This window comes from Brachycentrus maculatus, unplaced genomic scaffold (assembly GCF_059751285.1).
Source record: "Brachycentrus maculatus isolate JH-2025_06_01 unplaced genomic scaffold, ASM5975128v1 h1tg000018l, whole genome shotgun sequence".
In the NCBI taxonomy this organism is placed as follows: domain Eukaryota; kingdom Metazoa; phylum Arthropoda; class Insecta; order Trichoptera; family Brachycentridae; genus Brachycentrus; species Brachycentrus maculatus.
Window position 1 is genome coordinate 1,021,509 of NW_028280772.1, and position 20,271 is coordinate 1,041,779.

General features: G+C 34.3%; 1 protein-coding gene across 3 annotated transcripts in view; it reads right to left on the reverse strand.

The window, feature by feature from the left end:
• LOC148313147 (DNA-binding protein D-ETS-3-like) overlaps positions 1 to 20,271 on the reverse strand; it is a 140,118-nt gene that overhangs the window by 10,766 nt on the left and 109,081 nt on the right. For 2 of the 3 annotated variants that reach the window (XM_088267423.1, XM_088267408.1), the window contains exons 6-7: positions 9,736 to 9,783; positions 418 to 607 (exon numbers count right to left, since the gene is read on the reverse strand). In XM_088267423.1, coding sequence (XP_088123549.1) covers positions 418 to 607; positions 9,736 to 9,783 — 238 coding nt within the window. Of the gene's footprint in view, positions 1 to 417; positions 608 to 2,451; positions 2,473 to 9,735; positions 9,784 to 20,271 lie in introns of all 3 variants that reach the window. The other variant, XM_088267415.1, reaches the window with a different exon arrangement.

The following is a 20,271-nucleotide window of genomic DNA, read 5'->3' on the forward strand; positions in this document are numbered from 1 at the left end:
TATGAGTGTTAGAATAAGATTATTAGCCTGCTGGTTATTTTGAAATTGGAACAAGGGTCATAATGAGTGTTAGAATTAGATTATTGGCTTGCTGGTTATTTTTAAATTGAAATTAGAGTTATCATGAGTTTTATAATAAGATTGCTGGTTATTTTGAAATTGGAACAAAAGTCATCATGAGTGTTAGCATATGATTATTGGTCTACTGGTTATTTTGAAATTGGAACTAGAGTCAGCATGAGTTTTATAATAAGATTGTTGGTTATTTTGAAATTAGAACAAGAGTCATCATGAGTGTTAGCATAAGATTATTACCCTGCAGGTTATTTTGAAATTGGAACTAGAGTCATCATGACTGTGAGGCGAAGCGGGTACATAGTCAACATGGATGTTATTGGTCACCGGTATTACACTGACCTGAGGGCCCTGCTGAGCTTGTCGTAGTTCATATTTGGCTTTGATTTCCTCTCCCCCCACCTCCTTGCCACCTCGTCGGGGTCGGTGAGCTTGAACTCGCCGTTGGTCCCCTCCCACGTGATGCACCCGGCGTTGCTCGAGTCGCTCAGCAGCTCCAGCAAAAACTGCCAAAGCTGGATTTGTCCGGAGCCTGAACAATTGTTTCAGTAGAAGGCTTAGTTACCAAATAAACTTACTGACTAAACACACATAATGGATACATTCAATTTACGCTTTAAATATTTTAATACAGTAGAGTCTCGGTTATCCGGCCATCGGTTGTCCGACCTTCCGAGTTATCCGACCTATCGGTAAGACAATCACGGACTTTTTTACCTGAGCTTAAGTTTAGTTTCGTAGTTCACTACATTGTATGTTAGTAGGTATGTACAAAACCCTTCTGTAAAAAATGTTTTATTACTTTGCCGTAAGTGCATTTTGATGTTTTAGTTCCATACATTCAATTATGTTACATGTACATACTTATTTGAAAAGTTTTTCATGTGTAAATAATATTAACACATTTTCAATGTCGTTTTTATCATTTTTTGTGCTATCCGACCTTTTTGCTTATCCGACCTTGCCGCGGCCGATTTAAGTCGGATAATCGAGACTCTACTGTAATGTTGTTCACATCGATCGATAGATGATATATAAAATATGTCTCAAAGAAAACGCAACTTTTTATTAAAATCATTGATTTTCATTGACGCCATCTATAAACAAGAGTCAGTGTGGAAAAGATCTCTTACTAAGGTTATGGAAAATTTTCTTGACCTTTGCAACATTACAAGCAGTGCCAGACTTAGATTAATAGCGTCTCTTAGCTTAAATATGAATGCGGCCCATAAGTTATATATTTAATACTTCAAATTATCTAAATTAAATATTAAAACAGTTCTTTATATTATTATATAGTTCTCCTGTCGAAGAAACTAATTTTAAGAAGCGATTTTGGCTTCTAATTTCCCCTTAACGCGTCCATATGTTACGGTGCAGTGTATTTGTCAAGGAACTTTGTATAACTGTAGATCTAACGAATTCTGTAAATTCTTAGAAAAAAATAATAATAAGAAAAATATTACGGCTACCAATTTTGCCGCCTAAGCTTGTATGTAAATCCGGCACTGGTTAGAACATTCGGTCGAAAAATTAATTTGCTACAAGAGCAAATACAAAGTTTTGTTTTAAACATCATTTACTAAAACCTTAGTAAATAATTTACCTTTCCGACACCGATTTTTGTTAATAGATGGCGCCACTAAAATTGAATAATTTATAAAATTTCCGCTCTCTGTGAGACAAAACTTGTAGATAAAGCGTTAAATAATCTCAACACAGATTGAAGAAGTTGTGAAGATGAAAAGTGGGTCTGGGTTTTAGTTTGGGTTATCACATTTTACACAATTTACCATTTAACCCGTGATTGACAACGTTTTACTCAAATTTAAATGTAGTATTTTTGAAATAAAAATGAGCTCCAAAATACATTAAAAAGAATGTGATAATTTAGAATTGTATATTGGTAGCTAATTAATCAGTCAGTCACTTGAATAAAAAATATTTAAAAACAGTTAAAAGAAACCAGGATACATTCATAAACGGGTTGTAAATATTATTTTCTAATCAGAAATAATATTTAACATATTAACTATTAACTATTTATTAGATTTAAAGTTTTGCACTGAATTATTTCTAGAGCTCCATTTTATATTATAAAACAGCTTTTTTCACAATTATGTTATTTGACTAGTGACCAGGTTTTGTCGTTACCAACATATACATGATGTCGGTAACGACGAAACCCGATCACTGTTCAAATAAAATAATAGTTGAAAAAACTCTTTGTTATTGTTGACTGGTCAATAAAGTTTACAGGCCTTTTTGGCGTGTTATTGAATTAGGTACAAAAATACCAAGTTAGGTAACGACCGACTTAACGTTAGTTAATTTAAAGAAATCAAGTTAAAAATCAAATCAATTTTGCATATGTACCTTTATAAATGTAGGGGAAATCTATTCCATTGAAGCATCAACAAAAATATTAAGACAATATTTGGGATCGGTTGATTTAACTCATTTTTTTATAAAAAAAAAAAACAATTTGGCACTTGAAAAACTCGACTACATGCATACGAAAAATTGTAACATTATAAAAAAAATATAATTCAAATTAGCTTTTCATTTCATGACTTTTGAGTGAAATCAACCGATTCCATTATATCTACGATTATATAGGTACTAAAATCTCCCTTAATACAAATAATACAAAATATTTTAAAATAGGTGATAAAAATCAACTCTTAAAATAAAACATAACCATTTCATACATATTTTTTTAGACGTGCAATGGAAATGTATTTTTTTAAAACAACCACATTTTTAGATTTTATTTCAACATACATATATACGTAAAAACGTCCGTGGGTACACATCTACATATATTACTTGCATAATCGAAAGCTTTTTTTAGATATTTTGACAAATTCACTCCTTGATTTATCTTAACTTTGGCCTATAACAAACTAACAGAAAAATGTCAACACCTTACCACGGCTAAGACATCAATGTACACATATTGTAGTTTACCCCTTTGGGAAGATAATGTGGAAATTTTCTAAATTGAATGTAAAAACTCGAATCTTCGTCCAAATTGCTGTCAAATTCAAATTTAGGATTCACGTTTAAAATTTTGTTTAATTTGAAGCAATAGATTAGATTGTTGGATTTTTAAAAACAAAAAGGTAAATTTTAAGTACAACACTGTAATATATCTACATAATAAAATTCAATGACAATGAAAACATTTAAATATAAATATGCAATATGATTGGTTAGGTGTATTTAGGAAACAAAACAGCAATTCGTAACTCCATAAAAAAATAATTTAATTATAATTTTAAATATACTTAAGTATGTACTTTGTATTTTAAGATTATTAAAAACTTTGTAGTATGGTAATATGACTTATAATATATCACCTATATCATTCATCGTTCAAGTGAACTTATGAATGATAAGGAGAGTGTTTTATTTATTAATATTAAGAAAACGAAAAAAAATTTTTTTCTGCGCTTGATAAAAATATAATGAAGATACGTATTTTTGTTCTGGCCGATGAACGTATTCACAATTTTAACAGAATATCTATTATAAATATAAAAAAAACAGATAGGCTGGTCCTACCCAATGTCATTATAAATTTAAGGTTATAAATTCAGTAGTTGAAAAAAGAGTTTGAATTGTTTTAAAATGTTGTTTTCATATATGATATATTCGGGTGTGGAATGTGCCGACGCATGTTTTCGTCCCGTGGCAATATTTGAAATGCATATGAAATTTTGGTCACTTGAACCCCTTGTCAAATGCAAATTTTCCTAAACCAGGTGTGCTTATAACCGTTAATATGTTAACCTTGCGAGGTTTTAAATTTCGTGAATACTTAATTTCCCACGCCAGACAAAATGGGGAAAACAGCTTTATGAATGCATTGTTTATTAATGGTCGGAATAATTTTAACATCGCACGCGAGTATTTTAACACGGCTTTTCAATCTTTTTTCATTAAGGGAATGTTTGAGCTATGTTAATTTTAATTGTATTGTATTGTCGACGATTTTCATCTGGCTTTTACACTTGAGACATTATCCTAAGAATCAAGAGATGTGATTAAGTTGGTCCAGACACGAATGGTACTGGATCTATTTTTCGATTCATATTTTTATCTAGGTTCAGTTTTTTCTGTAAAATTATCAAATATATAATTAGCAGCTAGAAATACGATATACGCAACCAAATTTGTACTCTGATTGACGTGATAAGCTTTAAATTTCTTTTAAACGTGTTATCACATAATAACATTTTTTATGTAAAACTTCATTGGACGCGTCACGTCTATTAACGAGAGAGGAAAGATATAACGTACCTAGTAAAAAAGAGAAAGAGAGCTACAAATTCTTATGTCAAGGGAGTGAAAAGAATTATACTTATATTAAAGAGCTATAGAATAAGATATCGATCGAATCATGGGCATATAGTATATCTTAATTATTATACACATATTAATTACTAATTCAAAGACCAACCAATGACAGCGTAAATATTGGATAAATATATTTTTTTTAAATGCAAATCTTGCATTGTTTGATTTCTTTTGAGATGCTCTCTGAGATATATATATATATATATATATATATATATATATATATATATATATACATACACACACACACACACACACACACACACACACACACACACACACACACACACACACACACACACACAACAAAGTAGGGGTTGAATATACTTGTATATCGTTTGTACGGTTTATTTCCGAAATCTGTTTAAAAGAATGGGTGATCTATTTGCAGTCAGAATCGCGTCTATCGCCAAGGATCGTGGCTAATGTTTGACCCCTGCTGCCGTCGAGGGGTCGGATAGATAGTGATCGCGAATGGAGAGTAAAAAGTTAACTAAAACACGTTCCGTAAGGGAGGCGATGCCGCGTGCTCGTCACGGCCGGTGCTTTATGATAATCAACACGGCATACTTGACTCTGGAAATCAGAGCCGACCGACTCGACCCCTGGGAGCGTGCGACACCGTGCGACCCCGTGTTCCGCGCCCGTAATTTATGTACCAACCGCTAACTGTGATTCACATATAACCATACCTTTTTCGAGGCGAGAAAAGGTTATGTTATAGATATATTAATTATTTTTAAACAAAAAAAAACTAACCGTAACTAACTAAACTAACCGTTACGCCACACCACTCTGTCTTTGCAAACATTCTTCGCCTCTTCCACATTCATGCATCTACTCATACACACCCGCCGATTATTCCGACTCCTAGCCCGGCCGTTTCAAAGTATTTGACATAATCGTGCCAAGTTTTCCTCGGTCTTCTTCTGCATCTTTTTCCAACTTATTCGCCTCATAAATTTGTTTAGCCGTTCTTTCCTCACTCATACCTTCCACCTCATCACACTATTCTAAATTTTATCGATAATGCTTATCTCAGCCTTGTATTCTTTCCTTATTTCACCATTAGTTTTACTTGGTAAATACTACTATTTCTTCAAATCTATAGTGACACGTGTTTCGATGCATTCCGATTTATTTTATTACTGTATGTGAAGGTAAGTCTAATTTTAAGCCTTGTGCATTTTTTCGGAAGAATGCAAGGCGTGATGAGATGGTTTGGTCATGTGGAACGTATGAGTGAGGAAAGAACTGTTACACAAATTTATGAGTCGATTGTAGTTGGAAAAAGAAGCAGAGGAAGACCGAGGAAAACTTGGCACAATCAGATATGTCAAATACCTGAAAGTGGTCAGGTCAGGAGTCGGAGTAATCGGCGTGTAAATATGAGAAGATGTATGAATGCGGAAGAGGCGAAGATTGTGTGCAAAGACAGGTTGGTATGGCGTTCTAATTTCTCTGCCTTCCCCTACGAGGGAGTGGCGTGATGGTTTGTTAGTTTTTTGGTGTAATTTACGAGCAAGACAGGGAAATTAATGGAATACGAAATAAAGAAATGGACAGTACAAGTTTCATAAACAAATCTAGTTCGTGATTAGTCATCAATGTAAATGTAGCAAGGGTGCCGGTCACGTGGCATTTTAAGCTATTACACCACCCAGATATTTCCTCCCCTTTGTACCTTCTCACCTATTGAAAGCAACCCCATTATTAAGAAATTTAGAAAGTAATACTCCTTTAAGAAAATGAGGATTTTTGTATTTTTTTTTAAATATATTTATTATTACTACTAGATGTGCCCAGAAAGCATTGCTGTGGCACAGTTTGGTCAAATGGAAATGAAAGAAATGATAATATATAGAAATAAATGGAGTTTTCACTATCGATCAGCATCCTCCGATTGGTAATCGTTCTAATTTCATCGTCGCTATCACTACTTTGAGTAAATAGTTCATCAAAATTGGTTATCGATGAATTTGGGGATTATGATTCAAGTTCAGCTCTAAATCGTCAGCCCTGAGATAATTTAAAATAGCCAGGCTTCTTCCTCTCTTTTTTTAATTCTTTTTTTACCCTTCTAGAGTGTTGTAGCCAGTGTCGAGTTATTAAAATTAAAATTATATCGTAGTGTGTCCCTCGATTCGTACAATATGTCTTTGAGTTTAGATTTGATCATTTCCATTTCCCCTTTTCCTCTTCCAGGTATTTTTACAAATGTGGATTTTTTAAATTGTAACAGTAATTGTTTCATAATATGTGTATGACTTGATATTACTAATCAGTTAAATTCCCAAATAAAATAACAATCGCTTTCAACATTTCTATTGGACGAATCCGACATTGTTATGGCGTTTACACAATATGTAGGTGTTTACACAAAAATGTATTTCTATTTTTCATTTAAAATTACTAAGATGTGTTTATTTTTCAATATTATTGAAATTTAGAACGTAGAGAACTTGACATAGTGTAAATCAGGCGATCGCCATGGATCTTCCTCGAAAGATATCTTGAAGAAGACCAAAAAATTCATGGATGCTACATTGAAAGCTGTCCCACCGCATGCCCAGATCTGATACAGAAGCATCTAGGCTTACTGACAGATCTGCTCTTGCTAAGCATTTTTTTAAAAACTAAGTGAATGAGAAATTTGAGCTTAAGAAAATGTGAAACAATATAAAATTGTATCCCGATTTTACTGTGAATTTACATTTAAAAGCTTTCAATATACCTGTCACTGCCAATCTAAATAATAGATGTTTGTAAATCCGTCACCAAATTTTCTAGAAGTACCCCGGTGTAGGCAGTGAAAGGCATTAGTATTTAGTTCAATTAGTCAGCTGGATCCGATTCCGACCCGACGTTGGTCGGTAAGATGGATAGAGAATAATCATGGATGCTACAGAAAGATAACATGATCCGAAGGCACGTACTAGAAGACGTTATATATGATAAAAGAACCTACAACCTGAAGACAAGGAGAGCTGACCCTAACAGTCTACAAAGACGATAAGTTGGGATGGAGCCAGGAAGAAGAATATTGAATTAGAACTTTAGAATCAACAGCTCAAATACAAAAATACACTGGCGTCATCGTCGGTAAATCGACGGGCCGCGTCGATACATCGACGTTTGGCAAAGTATACCAGAGTCGATATATCAATCGTCAGCACTCTAAAGGTTAATTGCACCATTGTGACTGCATTTAAATCAGTGTAGCAGTCAACGAATACTGCACCCGGAATCATTGGTAGTCTATTAAATATTAGTTATTATTATATCTCATTGTATTACGTTTACCCCTCGACATTTACAGCAGGGTGTAATATTCGTATGTTACGTAATTATGTGAAATGTTTACTGATGTTCCGTTTCAGCGCGCGCATGCGCCGGGCGCAATGCACTCATACTACCCTTTTTAAATTATTATTAAGGGCACATGACTAATATAATTATACCAATCATTAATTTAAGCAAATTGTGACCGGTTCTATATGTAGATGTGTTAACCCGTGACCATGTCGAACACATAATAATATATTTAAAAATATATATATGACTATAAAAATATACATTAGATTTAAATTTTGTACTTGAATCTAATATATATTTTTTAAGGCATTTCTTGGTGGAACTGCATTTTATATAACGAAACAACATCTATATAGTTTTTTCCACATTAATTTTATTTAACCAGTGACCGCGTTTCGTCGTTACCGACATTATCTGACTGGCTAGTCAAAATTCTTTAAAAATTATATCCACAATAAGGCAGGTGTAGAAAACCATGGTTTTATTTAATTTTTCTAAAAAAAAATACTTAAATTTAATGAATTTAATTAGCGTATTATAATAATAATTAAATATGAGTTATTGTGAGGTTTTACGTAAATTTAAAATTTTAAGTAAAATCCTTGTTGTGTATAAATATTTATTCTTATAAACTCTCACCAGTTTGGTGATCTCGATAACGACAAAACCTGGTTACTGGTCAAATAAAATAAATGTAGAAAAAACTATGTAGTTATCGTTTTATTATATAAAGAGATGCTTGTGAGATCTTACAAACTTATAACAATGTCATATATAATGAAGGGGGTAATCTAGTTATTTTAATAATCGAATAATTAGTGATCGATTGATAAGATTAATCGGTTTACTTGCTGCGAAAATCCAAATGCTCTAAAGCGATTGTTTTTTTTAAATATACAAATATTTTTGTCATAACAGTACATTTTTCAGGATTCATGATTTTTTTAAATTCTCAAAATTAAAAAAAACTTTTATACCAAAGAAAAAGTTTTTTAGTAAATTGGTATTTGATTTGAGTGAAAAGATTAAGTTCTACCTTTTATTTTTCTACTGTTTATTATTTTACGCATTTTCTTTTTTACATATATCTTGTTTTTTCACATATTTAATTGTTAAAAAAATTAAGCCCAATACTTTTCTGGTTCAAAATTATTAACTTCATACCATATTATATAATAAATCTCTTACCGCACCCCAATGGTGCATAGGGCACTGCTTCATATAAACGCAGTGTTATCTCGATCGATTACACATGAAGGAAAGGTGATCAGCCCTCCACTCCAGGTACCAGTCCAGTGTAATATTGAATATATTAGAGTGAAAAAATCACTTATATTTATTAAACCCCCCTGGGAATCAAACCCGGGACCTCCAGAATGGTAGGCGAGCATGCTGACCATTACACTACGGAGGCGGACAAATTATATACTGTATTATATTGTAAACCCATGCTGTATATTCCTATGTGTGATTTAAAAACAAAAATATTTATCTATAAATGAATTAATGTATCATGGAATGATACGTAAAATATTAACAGTAATAAAACCTCAAATAACCCTATTATTTTCATTCAATTCATCCCATTGATAGTTACAATCATGGTCTGCACTACAAGAATCAAACATATTTTTATGACATTGTTATTAGCTGTGTTTTTATTTCATCGTATAATTTAAAGTAACATTAAGTGATGAAGCAATTATATACACAAGAAAATATGTAGTTTATGAAAATCATAATTTATTCTTAAATAATTGTATTTTTAGATATATTTAAGTATAGATAACTCAACAGCAACATTTTATGAAATGTCTAGTGACTCACAGTACACGTCCTGTAGATTTATCTATATATCTCAAATATATCTAAATAATAATCCTTCTGGGTCCAAATGCAGTATTTGTGTACTCAAAAGATTTAGACTTATTCAAATACTGTATTTTATTTTATTTGTTTATATGTTTTATTTTATACACATACCTGAACTCGCCAAGCGACTACTGGTAGGACCAAACATCTGATAAGGATCTGAAAAATATATAACAACATTTATTAGTATGAGTATACAAGCCATTTTAAAAAATCAAATACAAATTTATCAAAAACACGGATCGCAAGAGGTCTGCCGTTTGACTATTAGTAGATCGATTTCCATGATTTTGATCCCACTGCGGCAATCTAATTATCTTTATGAACTCAGATTTGTGAACAAGGTTTTGGCCACACTCACAATTTTATAACACAGTAATACGTTTTTAAATGTATGCACAATTTTATTCAATATACTTTATATGTGTGATAAAATATATCATAATAATATTCATATAAGTACGCATGTTTTTATTGCACAATATTTAAACAAATATATTTGTAATGTTTTTAATATTAATTTCCTTTTTTTATTTCTGGGCACATTTTTTATTTACGTTTATTTTATTTAAAACAATTTTATATTACACATTTTTTTAATGCGTTAAACAAGAAAAAACATAAAATAAATAGGAAAAAAAAATATTACTCCTATAATTAATGATGTCTTAAAATCTCGCGTACGTACCTACTTAGTAAATCAAATAAAGACTGTTTTGATATTTTGAATAGTAAAATATAGTCAAAATATCATTAAAAAAATCTGGTTTTAAAATATGCAGAGACTGTATTATAAGCGCATTGTAAATCTAGTAATTAATGATTTGTACATTTCGAAAATTCATAGACTGGCATTAGCATAGAACAACAATTAAATATCCCTTAACAAGGGGGCATTTGTATATTTAGAGGTAATAAAAATTTATGACTTATGCCCTAATGCATTGTGTTATCCCCACGGACGAAAAATTAGCAGTGCTTTCTCTCACCCCGTCAATAATCAGTGCACGGGGCTGTCGGCCACCCCGCCTCGCTAAGCCACCCTTGAACCGTGGCTGGCAAATGCAATCTTTCGGCACTTCATTAAAAAACGAATTCGGGATCAATTATCCTTTACGGTATGAAACGAGATAATCACAAGCGTTTACTATGAATTAATCACAGTGGTCAGGTTAGGAGTCGCAATAATCGGCGGGTATGTATGAGGAGATGCATGAACGTGGAAGAGGCGAATAATGTTTGCAAAGACAGAGTGGTGTGACGTTCTATTCTATCTGCCTACCCCTGCGGAGAAGTGGCGTGATGGTTAGTTAGTTAGTTAGTTTAATCATTGTTCCTTATACTATTGAGTCTTATATAAACAATTGCAAAGTGACCAGACCCGTGTTTCAGGTTCCAATCCAGGGTAATATTTTTTTTATATTATTTTGAGAAATAAAAAGACTTTGTTTTTTGATTTTCGGTAATAACCTGTTGCCCTCTTCAGGGTTGTTGCCGAAACTAGTTAGTTGTTGGTAAAAATGTGAGTGCATCAAAAAACAAAGTATTTTTATTTATCAAAATAATATATCACTATGATCCACAAAGTAATGCTTTCAATATTCAAAATGTATGTGTTAGACGGAGGATATCGTGAAGTGGAGACGACAACGAAAGTGATACTGGAATGATTATGAAAACAGAATGTCAGATGACAGACTTCCACGTATCGCCCTTTAAGGAATCCCTGAAGGACACAGACCCCAGGCAGACCTCCAAAAAGGTGGAAAGACAGCTGGGAGTCAACATCCCAAGAGCTACAAGCGGAGGCACAAACAGATCCTTAGTATCTAGAAAAAGAAGAAGAAGAAGAATATTCATGTATAGACATTGGGCAACGAGTGGGTGGCATCAGCGTAATGTACACCAAACAGATGATGAAGATTTCAGTGGAAAATTCATTATGTCCCCAGCATTCACTCTCCTTTCTGTATCATCACCAATCTCATTACATATTGAAAGCAAGTTCGAAAAATGAATATATTAGAGCAATTAGAAAGTATTTAAACAATCCTAATTTTAAAATTATGAATGAACAAACCAACCTTATATCTTCACCACATAGGCAAGTTTAGCAAAACATATTTTAATAGACTGTTATTGTACATCATTTCTCTCTATGTAAACGTTTGCGTGATGCGTTATTGATAAAATAATAAATTTTAATATTATTATATCAATAAGTATATAAAAATTCTTAAAAATAATATTACCAAAAAATGTATTTAATTAAAAAACTTTAATTATCTCACAAATTGCCATGTCAATAGATTCTTCCTTTCCCAGAAAATAAATATAAGCGTACGTACCTACATCCCCCATTAACTATTGTTGTCTCCCATAAATTATTATTGCACATGTTAAAACTATCACTTAAGTACCTACCTAGAATTGTATAGCTACATAAGGACCGTCAGTCCATTTAATCTTCACATTCGTTTTAAAATGCCATAACTAGGCGAAACAATTGTCACAATATTAATTTTAAAAGGTTTTAAAAAAAATCAACTTAGTAGACTCAAAAAATCTGTGTTTGATTTAAAAATGAATACATAAATCTTTATATTTCTAGAAAAAAACCTTTACTTTGCATACTTTCATCCTTCTTTTGGCGACTCCATTCTTCACTTTCATACATTAAAAGTAATTTCTCTCCGATCAAAACATTTATTCGTTATGCCGGTATTTAACGAGGAATTTTGTCTCCATTATGGTCGATGGGGTGTCACAATACTGCGTACGCGAAGGGTGGACTGCCCCCAACCGAATTCTGTCACTAAATCGAAAAGTAATCACTTTTACTGTTCATATAAATCGCAATCATACCATTTCGACGAAGAGATTGTATCAATTATTGATTTTTATTATTTATTTACGGAATTCGCGTTCACTTTTGGGCGGCGCAATTTGAAAAAGAATATTGAGTTAGTCCGCAAACATACGTTTGTCTCTCTGTTCAATATAGCTACCAGTAATTGCGTCTTTGGGGGAGAAGAGAGCGCTTCGTGACTTGCCGGATATCGAATCTTAAACCGATTGATTACCACTAAGATTGTTGGGTAATATATCCCAGATTGAACACGGTTCTTGGATTCAATTCTACTTTATTTACATATATCGTAGTCATACAGGAGAAAGTGACCAAGTGTTTTTTTTTACAAAAACCTGATCATGAGTATTTGATACCTTACTAGCTTAATATTGTCCTGAAAAAATCCCAAATGATTTAAACTTGGAAGTATAATATATTGACTTGTTAAAAGTGACCAAATGCATTGGTGTTTATTTTCTTGCCAAGCAAAAGTGACTTAAATGGCCCTCCTGAAAATTTTACGTTTTGTTAGTTGGTCGCTTTCTCCTGTACGACTACAATATATGATAATATGTGACGCGTTTCGTCTTATTAAGTCATTATTAAACACAATGAGTGTTTGATAATGTCTTATTAAACGAAACACAACTCTATAAGATGTAACAGAACGGATTGCTTTTAAAGGATTTTCTTGAGTAATACTGGAAATGTAACTTTTTGGTGAGGACCTCCACACTTGTAAAACGACGCAAGAATTCTTTCAGCCGACGCCGACGCCGACGCCTTTTCACCGGAGCCCTCTCCACCGCAAGTACGAGTATGTAGGTGGCTGGTATAGGCACGTATGTACCCGCAGCTCGCCTTCGCCGGTAGGTGGTGACTTGTGTATGTTTGTCACGCAAATCTAGGGGAACCGGGTTAAGTGCCTCCATTGACAGCCGAAATCCAAAATACACTTGTATGGTCCTTTTAGCCCCCGGAATGGAAATGACATGTTCCGAAATCGTCGAGCGTTTACTCCAAAATTAGCGACGCTTTTAACGCTTCTCGCGTTTGTGCTTTCGGCAGAAACTATTGTGAAATCGTAGTCTTTTTAACCCTAGATTACGGGACATTAGTAAATTTTACGACGGACATCCAATCCGTGGGGAGCACCGAGGCAACGCATGTAAATAATGTAATGACAAGTATCTTATAAACCTAAAAGGGTAATTCTATTCCCTGTCCTTTCCTTTTCTTCTTTTCCTATCACTGTCATCTCCTTTTCTCTTTATCCCATCCTTGTCTCATTGTCTCTTCTTATACATAGACTTTTCTTATGCATAGGTGTGAAGAACTATAATTGGTACTCATGATTTTTTTTTTGTATTCTGATTTATCATATATTGTAACTGTTGTTTTTCCTTCAATTAAAATAAAAAATAAATAAAAATTAATCATTTATTTATAGATTTGGCGTTTAATTTTTGAAAATGTCATAACAAGGTGAAACGAGTGTCAATACATTTTAAATAATAAAATACAATTAAGTAGACTCTAAAAATCAGTTTTTGATTTTAGTATTGAATATGTAGAGCATTGTTCACCGATTTTTTTTGTTATTATTTTATATAAAATTCTCAGATGTTTTTAGTAAACGTTTTTGATAAAGTGTGAGATTTTCTTGTCGTCGTTCATTCTACGATAGTTCCGTATTCAGGTACACTGAAATAAGTTCAGTAGTCTAGGGTTAACTGATTCTTTTATGCGCAATCGGGCAAATCGACCTGGATCCTGGATCCGACGAAAAATTAACAGGCTCCTTTTTATTCTAATTTAACTGGCTGCTGCTGCCTTAATTTGATCGGTTCATCGTATGGGGATCTTCCTCTCCCTCTCTTCCCTCCAGGCTACTGACCACAACCAGTCGTTCCAGGCTATCCTCATTGCCACGCGCAACGTGTTCAAAGAACTGAAGAATCCATCGTGTGAAGAATCCAGACACTGGCCAGAGGCAAGCCATCCAAGTGTAACTCCTGACGAATGGACTCGGCATGATCAAGTCAGAAGTCGCTATAATCGTCGTGTATGTATGAGTAGATGTATAAATGAGTAGATGTATATAATCAAGCCATCCAAGGATAGTTCCTGGCAAATGAACTCGTTGGTGGTGTCCAAGGAATTCGGAGCATGCGCCTCCAACACCACATTTCGAAAGCGTCAATTTTTTACTTTCTGCTGCTTTTATGGTTCACGTTTCAGCAGTTTAGAGAAAAATGGAGTGGACCAAACTCCTGAAAAGCTTTATCTTGATGTTGTTACTCACACCCCGGTCTTTCCAGATTTTATCTAGCTTAGACTTAAGACAGATTTAGTCTAGCTTTTGTCTAGCTTAGCTTATGAGGATATGCATGCACGTGGAAGAGGTGAAGAATGTTTGTAAAGGCATTGTGGTGTGGCGTTCTATTCTCTCTGCCTACCTCTGCGGGGAAGCGGCATGATGGTTAGTTAGTTAGTTAGTTAGTCTAGCTTAGACATGGCACTTTTGGCGATGGCGATCAAATCTCAAAAGTAAAAGACAAATTAATATTTTTTATAGAAAGTTAATTTACAACATTTTGAGTGTGTCCAAATACTTGTTCACAAAATCTGGATTATCTCCAATTACAGGAGTTATTTTCATATTATTTTTTGGCATCTCATCAAAGATGAAGAAGAATATGGAAGTCTGGGCATTAATTAAGTCTGTAAATGCCCAGACTTCCATATTCTTCTTCATCTTTGATGAGATGTCAAAAAATAATATGAAAGTTAATTTATTTTATGAAGTGAACCTTCTGCAAAAGATTTTTATAAATTGTTTTTTTTTTTAGAAATACTGAGTCGCATCATAGATATTTATGTGTTCAAAAGACCGGGCAAATAGCGAGTAGGGAACGAAATAGCCCTGGCAATAATTCTGCGATGAGATCACCCTCGCGTTGGGGCAAGTAGCGAGCGCGCTGCGCGGAGAGCGGCCATATGGGGAGCGAATATTAGGGAAGTCTCTGATTGCCGATTCGCCTTAAGGGAGATATTCATTTGTATTTTTCGCCGTGGAATGAATTGAATAACGTCGACTCGGCTATTACACTAGACACCCCACCCTCGGCTTGTTCGCTCTAAAAATTACTGTGATTTCTTAGTACGATTAAGTTTAGTTTAGTACGGGGAAGCGTCGTAAAGAAAACCAAAAAATATGCGCTCGACTTGACCTAATTATATTAATGTAGTTTTCATTGATTATCGAAGCGTTTGTGACATGATGGTACATAGGACACGGCATACTAAATAAAAAAAGCGATATGATGATACTATTTGAATTCATGAAAGGAAAAATAAAGGAAACAGTGTAGTGGAGTCCAAATAATTGAGGTTTAAATATTAATTAATTTATAATAAATATTTCAAAACGATGTGTGATTGATGTTTGATGGTGATATAAGGAAAGAACGCAATAAGCATTATCGATAAAATTTAAAATGGTGAATTCAGAGGTTTGAGCATGTGAATCGAATGAGTGAAGCAAGAATAGTAAAACGAGTTTATAAATGCTTGGTAATAGAAGCCAAGGAAGACCGAGGAAAACTTGGCATGACCAAGTATTTCAAATACTTGAATGTCGTCAGGTCAGAAGTTGGAATAATCGGCGGGTATGTATGAGGAGATGCGTGAATGGGGAACAGTCGATGATTGTTTGAAGATGAATTAAAAAATATATTAAAAGTGCTATTTTTTTTCCTAAAGTTGTTCACCGATTATTTTAAAGTTTTTTTCACGCAGGTAACATTTAACGTAATCGAATTTTTAGAATTAAACATTGTTTTTGTATTGAAACCACGGGTTTTTCTTCGAAATAAGTATATAGTTTTAAAAAGAAAAGAGTTATTGGAAGGTGAGGATTTAATTTTTTTTAAATTCCAACATATATCATTTGTCCGCCTCCGTAGTGTAATGGTCAGCATGCTCGGCTACCGTTCTGGAGGTCCCGGGTTCGATTCCCAGGGGGGGTTCAATAAATATAAGTGATTTTTTCACTCTAATATTTATTCAATATTACACTGGACTGGTACCTGAAGTGGAGGGCTGATCACCTTTCCTTCATGTGTAATCGATCGAGATAACACTGCGTTTATATGAAGCAGTGCCCTATGCACCATTGGAGTGCGGTAAGGGATTTATTATTTATTAACATATGACACACGTGTGGCTCCTCGCGCAGCTAGTCGCGTACTGAATTGTGTGTTGGGGAATGCCCCCTAATGCGGAGACCTACGCGGCTAATTAATCCCGTTTTTACTGCAGACATTGAGCAATAAGTGTCCAAAGCGACTTGTCAGTTTCTTCCCAGTTTTCCGGCTGGAAACAATGATTTTTATTATTTTTATATCGCAAATTAGCATACCGAAATCGTGGAATAAAGTTCAAGCTCCGTTATTCATGTTGGGACATCATTAAAAAGCCATTTGACGCGCTTTCGGTGCGCGACTGTAATTAATGGCGGCTATATAAGCTCGTAATTTCCAAAGATCGCAGACCATTTTATTTCATCAGCTGGGAATTATTTCCCCTAATGTAGGATTATTTGTCAAATCAAAACACATTTATGGCCAGTAAGTTGTCTCGGTGTTAGTTGGTCTTATATCCACGCAATCCATCACTGTATATTTTATAGTAACAACACACATCTACAAATAACACATACACATATAACATGTATTTTAATGTTTCCATTTGAATGTGTGTTTTCATGTATTAAATACTTGCGGCCGGGTCAGGAGTCGTAATAATCGTCGGGTATGTATGAGGTCCGCCTCCGTAGTGTAATGGTCAGTACGGTCGGCTACCGTTCTGGAGGTCCCGGGTTCGATTCCCAGAGAGGTCAAATAAACGTTGTGTTTTTTCACTCTAATATTTATTCTATAGGGTCCGCCATCTAAAGTTTTTTTTTTCAACTAGTGTTTATTTCGTGAATGGTAACACTTAGCTCATGTCTGATTTGACAGATAATTAGTTTTATCCTTCCGCTGAGCGAATATGGTTGTGTATACGCTTGAACAACGCTGGGAAATATTGCGACATTACTTTGAAAATCATGGTAATGTTGCAGAATGTGTGCGAAAATTGCGTACGGTTTTTGGAAGAAGAGAAGCACCGTCAGCTCCGTATGTTCGTTATCTTGTGAAAAAAGTGAAAGAAACTGGCATCCTCATCGATAAACCAAAGCGTGAAAAGCCAAAAACAGTGCGTACACCCGAGAATATCGATGTTGTGGCAGAAAGTGTGCGTGAAGCGCCATCAACATCAATTCACCGTCGTTCTCAACAATTGAACATTTCGGAGACATCATTGAGACGAATTTTGCATAAAGACCTTGGTATGACGCCATACAAAGTCCAATTGGTTCAGGAGTTGAAGCCAACTGACCATCCAATGCGTTTTCGCTTCGCTGAGTGGGCCTGCGATCGACTTACAGAAGATGCCGATTTTGCCAAAAAAATCATCTTTTCGGATGAAGCTCATTTTGATCTTGGCGGGTATGTAAACAAGCAAAATTGTCGTATTTGGGGCACAGAAAACCCGCACGCATACATTGAAAAGCCGGTACACCCAAAACGAGTCACTGTTTGGTGCGGATTTTGGTCCAGAGGCATAATTGGGCCATTTTTCTTTGAAAATGAGCAAGGAGTGGCCGTTACAGTCAATGGCGATCGTTATCGGGCCATGTTGAACGGATTTTTGTTCACAAAAATTGAAGAGGAGGATATTGGCAACATTTGGTTTCAACAAGACGGCGCTACGTGCCACACAGCCGAAGCTACACTCGATGTTTTTTATAGCATTTTCAAAAAAAAAAAGTTATTTGGCGGACCCTTTATATTACCCTGGACTGGTACTTGAAGCGGAGGGCTGATCACCTTTCCTTCATGTGTTAACTGTTAAGATAAAACTGCGTTTGTATGATGCAGTGTGCCCTATGCAACATTGGGGTGCGGATAAGGGTTTGAGTGAGAGTGAGAGAGAGATGTATGAGGTGTGTGCAAAGACAGAGTGGTGTGGCGTTCGATTCTGCCTACCCCTGCGGCGTGATGGTTAGTTAGTTATGTGTGTTTTTAACATAGGTGCATGTTGGTCCTCGAATTGACCAAAATCGTATGTGATTAAAAATGTAGTTGTGAGTGTGTGAATAGTGCTATGGTAGTGACGTGTAGTATTGTTTGCATACTGTTTTAGTGATTGTTTTGACGACGCGACGTGATAAAAATCTCGAGTAGGTACGCACCAACATTACTAACATTTTCGTAAAAATACAAAATAAAAGTTGAAAAATGACTAGCCACGAAGTAAATGCTTTAAATATTTAAAATATTTATAATATAATTTTTATTGACATCTCAACATTGATGAAGAAGTTTATGTAAGTCTGGGCATTTACAGGGCTTACGACCGTCATAGGCTTGGGGTTAAGTGATCACTATACACACGTGTAAAATTCACCAATTCTACCCATGACTGACAAGTCAATTACTCAATTTTTTTAAACTTCTAGATATATTGATCGAATTCGGAAGACAGTACGCGCGAGTTCACAATAGCCATCTACGGTGGTATGAAGAAAGATTTTTTTAAAGCAAAGTCTCTATCCATGTATATGTAAGGGTTGAATTTTGGATTATATTCACATACTTGAAAAACGCTTGAAAACATGATTTTCATTTTATTTTAGTTTATAAATTGCAATGTCTTGTTGTAAGTAGTCATAAGCTGTTAATAAATTAACAGGTCAAATTATAAGATAATTAAGAATTGTGAACAAGTGTTTGGACCCACTCAAAATGTTGTAAAGCATTGATATAATTTAATAATTGTTTTTGTATTTGAAATTTGAATCAACGTATTATAGACAGTTCTTCTACATTCCAAATATCTCTATTCACAGGTAAATGTGTTTCAATTACCGCAAGCCGCCTTTCCGAGAGAAGTAGCGCCCGGAAATGAAATCATCCCAAGTGTTATCCTGGAGCGATCATCTCATTGTGCGATCTCTTGGAGGGTGTCGGCAAGAGGCTGGCGGTGCTCGGTGGAACTAATTGCTAATCGAGTCGTGTGCTAGGCTCACTCACGTGCCATATTAACGCGATCCAGACTCTCACAGGAGGAGAGGGATATCGGACCATCAACATTTGCTTTCGAATGTGAAGAGAGCTTTCCGGGCTAATCAGCGTCTTTGTTAGGTGCTTCTAACGCCATGTCCATCGACATAATTGCGATTTGTTTGGCAGTGAGTATTTATACTTATTGACACTATTGACATAGGTACAAAATTATCTATCATTCATATATGTTGAGATGCCAAAAAGTACAAATTTACTCTACACAATACATTGAATTAAACCATTTCCTTTGTATGAAAACAACAGTTGTTTCCAATCAAGTTGGGACACCTTAAATAATGATATATCATCTATGTAAATAATATTTTTTTATATGAATATGTAATCTAATCTCATAGTGGTAAATAAAAATTGAAATTTTATTTCAGGAATCTAATTCGGAATGAATCTCACACACCGCTCACTCCTTTCAAGAACGTCATATTTCAAAAAACTTGATTTTTTAGGAGAACGTTTTTAAAGATCAAAAATATAATACAATGTATTAAAAATAAATATCAAGCTACTCATTGAACTTTTAACTGTGCAACAGATCTTTTTAGGTAAAACCTGAAGGTTTTTTCTCCATTTCAAAAATATTTAGAATGTTTAAAAAAAATATTA